At 38.0% G+C, this 6128-nt stretch overlaps 1 protein-coding gene across 1 annotated transcript; it reads left to right on the top strand.

Annotated features, from left to right (window-relative positions):
- Positions 1-268: 268 nt before the first annotated feature.
- On the top strand, positions 269-6089 carry LOC121366767 (the record flags this gene model as incomplete). The annotated part of the gene is made up of 6 exons (XM_041491087.1): positions 269-453; positions 1393-1483; positions 2761-2928; positions 3661-3797; positions 4739-4862; positions 5925-6089. Coding segments are annotated over exons 1-6 (826 nt in total), but the record flags the coding sequence as incomplete, so codon positions are not given.
- Positions 6090-6128: the final 39 nt, after the last annotated feature.

Below are 6128 nucleotides of genomic sequence, written 5' to 3'. Positions count from 1 at the left end.
TCGCTGGACCCATTGGGCTATTTGTCGTTCCAGCCAGTGCACCACGACTGGTATATCAAAGGCCGTGGTTTGTGCTATCATGTCTGTCTGATGGTGTATATAAAAGATCCCTTGCTATTAATGGTAAAATGTAGCGGGTTTCCTCTCTAAGACTATATGTCAAAATTACTAAATGTTTGACATCCAATATCCGATGATTAATACATTAACATACTCTAGTGGTGTCGTTGAACAAAACAAATTTTAACTTTAAATCAATGAGATATTGTCCCTTTAAGTAGCGTGACTTGACAGTCTAACTATAAACGTATAATGTTACACGGCACAATAGAACGTACACTCGAGAACATCCTTTTTGTGATAAACCTAAACCACGCCAGAAAAATACACAGGCGGCCTACTTACACTCTGAATGGACGTTTTACTAGACTCAGTGGACACCATTTTAAGAACGTATGTACAAAATATCGAGTGCTATATGTTCCTTTCTAAATAACTACATGTACGTCTTTCTTTCGTTATGTTTATGTTGTATAGATTTTTTTTAACCCAGGTTTTACGTTATTGTTAAAAACGTCACCTATGTCTATTTCTACACTAAGAGACGCATGGACGCCCCAATGTCGGGTATATTTTAATTATGTAATACACGAGAACACATCATCAGCAATACTTTTCTTCCGGAGATCATCTGGAAGGACAAAGCTCATGATGTGTAAATAAATAGCAATAAGCGCTTAACAAACCAATAAAAGTACCTCTACCTACCAGCTAGTCCACACCTCAACCCACGGACGTTCGTGTCCTGGTTAGAGTTTATGGAATTTAGTTAAAACCACTCGATGAAACGAACCATATACAACACAGGGTATGACTCGTTCCATGGACTGGTACTAACTAAATCCCATAAAATTTAACCAGGATCTGAACGTTCGTGCCTTAACACCTAGACGCATGTATTTCAACTTATACGTGGGGCGGGACGTAGCCCAGTGGTAAAGTGCACGCCTGATGCACGGTCGGTCTAGGATCGATCTCCGTCGATGGGCTCATTAAGCTATTTCTCGTTCCAGCCAGTGCATCACGACTGGTATATTAAAGGCCGTGGTATGTACATGTACTACCCTGTCTGTGAGATGGTGCATATAAAAGATCATATGTCTGACATCCAATAGCAGATGATTAATAAAAATGTGCTCTAGTGGTGTCGTTAAACAAAACAATTTCTTTTTCAACTTATAAGTATTTGGTGATAGGTTTTCCATTTTCAGTATTAACTATCAAATATTTTACATGTGGGGTTTACATAAATAATATGTTTTATTTTATATATACAATATGTGTCCATGCTATATAAGCAGTATATAATATTATTGTGGGTTTTTTCTGCAGATTAACATGACAAAAGAAAAGATGCTACTATTTTCAAGAACTGTCTCCATCCTGATGTGGCTTGTCTTGCTAGAATCTGAAGCTGAAATTGGTAACATGTTTGATAGTTTTAATCATAAATATTTTAACAATAATGTGTAGCTTTATAAAATAACTCACAAAAACACACCCATATAAACACTCTAGCGCGCACACACACGCACGCACACACACACACACACAGAGAAACAAACAAACAAAGACATATATATATATATATATATGTTGTTTTTTTAAATTTATTTATTACCCATATGGGCTCAAATATACGGGGTAATATTGTTTCGATCTCTGTACAGTGTGCAGATTGCTTCTACAGCCACTGATTGGCTGGCTTTATGAAGACGAGATTTTTTTACGATACGAACATTTACGAAAACCCCCAGATGTAATTAAATTGTTTACATATACATCAAATTATATATTTTAACAAACAATGAAATATATAATAAATGAAAAAAAAAAATTTAATTAGAAAAACTATGTAATACATAAATGAATGAACGAATGTTTAACGACACCCCAGCACGAAAAATACATTGGCTATTGGGTGTCAAACTATGGTAAATGCAAAAACTAAATTTGAAGATCAACATCAATATAACAATTCAACAATTAAATGTAATAAATACGTCACACGTCTACAAAAACATCGTCTGCTAACATGAAAACTATGGCTTCGTTTCTGTCACCAATTCGTATCAATTATTTAGTTAAAGTAGATGGAGATTTGATTGCAGGGGTTGTCAACATTATACAACCGCTAGACACTTGTACTATTTACTTTGTAAAAACTGATGTGTAAGCTTCAAGTTCCACTATTTCGACTTCGAGTGCTACTCGAGACGGTTTCATCCCAGACCCCCGAACCTGAATCGTACCACCCCTACCTATCACAAGAGGTGGTTAACAATCTTATGCATGATGACTTTTTGATGTCCCTGTGGAAAAACCTGATAACAGATTTGTAGACATGGTGATAGCGACATGGATACTTTTTTTTAACGCAGAACGAAAATGAAAACACACAAAAAAACCCACTAAATACAAAATCTTAAAGTGATCAATGCATTTCTTGTCAACAAATTGTATGTATGTATGTATGTATGTATGTATATATGTATGTGTGTATGTATGAATGTGTGTGTGTCTGTGTGTGTATCTGTCTGTCTGTATGCGTGTGGTGTGTATGTGCTTGTGTGTGTGTGTGTGTGTGTGTGTGTGTGTCGACAGTTACTTAGATCTAGCTAACTTATATGGGTGTACGACAACACGTTTCACTTATAAACTATTACTATCGCTTTTGTTTTGAATCGCATTGCATTTCAGATGTCCTCGGACCGAAGAGTTGGGACAAGGCTGTACACGACTGCAAAACAGCAGGAAGAGAACTCTACAGCTCAGACAGGGAAGAACCCCTCAAAGAGATTCTTACGGCTAGTTCTGGCAAACACTGGGTGGGGGCGAAGATCATGTACTCGCCGTGGAGATGGACAGGTATTATACAAACAATGATATGAACTAAATTACACAATCGCAGTGTATATAAACAGTTGCGCCGAGTCTCCCCTGGGTTGTCATGCCACGATCAGAAGAGATCAGGCCCTTTCTAAGGGCCCTATGGGCAACCTAGGGAGACACCTCATCATCCGCAGGTGTTAACTACGAGCTACTCTCGGCCTACTAAATTCCAAACCTATACGTAGCTCCCTACCTTTTATTTTTTAGAACGACCATCAAAATTGCGTCAAACTTCCTTGATCAAACTGCGTACTCATTTCCCTTTGGTTTAATCCTACGGGACATTCCAAATTACATAGCACCATACCACCCCCCGCCTGTTACCAACTACGGTTGGACTGCTGGTGCTCCCTTGCACCTGCCAGTGCAGGCGGTCCCTCTTTCACCCACCCCAACCCTTTCCTGTCCTGGACGGAGGAACCGGCTGAGGACGGTACGTGTGCCCAGGACAGCTTGCTCTGAATGTGCACGTTAAAACATGTTCCATTCCATCCCATGAACTAAAAATACACGTCGTAATTTATCTATATATATTCCGGGGGGGGGGGGGGGGGGAGGCGGACTCGACCCGCCACCCCCTTATACATTTTCGTCGCCATAGTCTAGACCTCGACCTCACCTTAATTCCCGCACACGCGCCTGGTTTCGATAGTAAAAAAACTCTGTTTGGGGCTTTTAACCAAACAATATAAAATTATATATTTGCAGAAGACGGCACCACGGTGTTTACTTATATGGGATATCGAAATATTACATACAAAGACATCCACAAAATACCTCTTAACTACGACAATGAAGCCGTCTTGTGTTACACAAAGTGTGAAAAAACGTACATCGGGCTGCAGGTAAAAACACCAAAATAAATACAGACAAACACACACACACGCAAACGCACATGCACACACGCACACAGGCACACCCACGCAAACGCTCACACACGCACACATACATACACACACATACATACATACACACACAAACACAAACTCACGCGCACACACACACACACAAAGACAGACACACACATACACACACAAACACACACACATACATACATACACACACATACATACACACATATAAACACAGACACACACACAAACCAACACACGCAATCATACACACATACACTTATACACACATTTACATACACACGCAGGCACACACACACATACACGCACACGCACACACAGAGATACACACATACACACACAAACATACACACAAAGACGCAGACAAACACACACACACACACATACACAGATATATACACACACAAACATACACATAAAAACACACATATACACGCACACACACGCGCACGCACGCACACACACACGCAGATACATACACACATATACACTCACACATAGAGAGAGAGAGAGAGAGAGAGAGAGAGAGAGAGAGAGAGAGAGAGAGAGAGAGAGAGAGAGAGAGAGAGAGAGAGAATTTCAAATACTAATTATAACAACATTGCATTACATGCAAATTAATAAACAAAACAAAACCAGATTGATGCTCATGTATTTGTACATTTATTAATGTATTAATACATTTATACTGGAAAGTGTTTTTTAGTACTTGCGCGTAATCTCTTAATCAAGTAGAAAGACTCCTAGTCGTTCTAAAATATAAACATTTCGGTTGTTGTCAAACAAACAAAAAAATTGCGTTGTTATCAAGTTGATTAATTTGAGGTGAAATATAATGGTAAAGCTCTTTCCTTTCATCTTTGTATAAAGTGGTATTGTGATCGAAATTTTGCCACTCAATATTGGTCTTTCAGGGATCGAAATGTTTTTGTCTTGATTCGCCGGAATACAAAACAGAGAACACTGCGCAGGACCGGTGCTGGGGTAACTCTCAGGAATACTGCGGCACGGAACACGGGATGAGTGTTTACAAAGTCGGTATGTACGTTTTCGATCATTTGTTCATTGCATAATCACTGTTTTATTTAAATTCACTTAGCATTTTTGCTCCGCTATGATGTTCATCAGCGGAGCTTTTGTGATACCAAATTTTCCGGCGTCTGTCCGTCCGTTCGTCCGTTAGCCCGAGTACACTGTAGATGGCTAGACGGACATTTGGAGAGATGTAGGGCTGGATATATGTCCAAATGTCCGTCTAGCCCTTTACAGTCAGAGTACTCAGACTATTCGTCCGTCTGTCCGTCCGTTCGTCCGTTAGCCCGAGTACTCTGACTGTAGAGGGCTAGACGGACATTTGGACAGATGTAGGGCTGGATATCTGTCCAAATTTTCAGTCTAGCCCTTTACAGTCAGAGTACTCAGACTATTCGTCCGTCTGTCCGCAAACTAGTAGGGAGATATTTAGGGAATGTTGAAATTTTGTATTGTTATTAAATAATAATAACAAAATAATAATAATCATAAATTTAAAATTTAAAAGTCTGTCTTCTTCTAGATTTTGTTCTGAACGTTGGATATATTTCAAAATACTTGTTTTGGTGTCGGGTGGAATTTGAAAGTTTGCCCGTGTATTCCTTTTACGTCATTCACATTAAGAAGTAAAGTGATATAGTTGTGTAGGAGGCAGGTGGAGCTGCATTAATACCATGCACAACAAATTAGTTAATTAACCCATTTTGACAAGTATATGAGGGAACTTTGATTAACCAATATTTTATTCACAACGAAGAAACATGTTTGAAATCTAGATTAGCTAACGTACTTCTCTGATTAACCCTTTGTGTTCTATAGGCACTTTAGTTTTGCTGTCAGATTTTGGTGTCGGATGGAAATAAAATTTAATACATTCCATTTGTATATTTTATTGAATACTTTATACCATTATTATATTTATTGTTATTTACATTACTTAACCATATTTGATCAAATGTTTATGAGATTTCGTGGTTTACTTTCAAAGCATATGTTACTATGATTGCATGATTCTCCTTTGTGTTTAAATATATATAATTATGATTAGTATAATATGTACATTTTCAGAACTTCTTCAACAATCGTCTTTGAAATGGAAATTTAACGACAACGGTTTATGCGGATATGTGAAATTTCACTATGAAACATTCTTATTAATTTTTAATGTTAAAAAATTGAAAATATACGTGAGAACAAAAAACTGTCAACAACAAAAGGGATATATTTGTAAATGTAAGTATCAACGCTAATATTTAAAATTATATTTAAGTG

The sequence above is a fragment of the Gigantopelta aegis genome, unplaced genomic scaffold, assembly GCF_016097555.1.
Source record: "Gigantopelta aegis isolate Gae_Host unplaced genomic scaffold, Gae_host_genome ctg7056_pilon_pilon, whole genome shotgun sequence".
NCBI classification, from domain to species: domain Eukaryota; kingdom Metazoa; phylum Mollusca; class Gastropoda; order Neomphalida; family Peltospiridae; genus Gigantopelta; species Gigantopelta aegis.
This window is presented reverse-complemented; position numbering and strand designations above follow the sequence as displayed.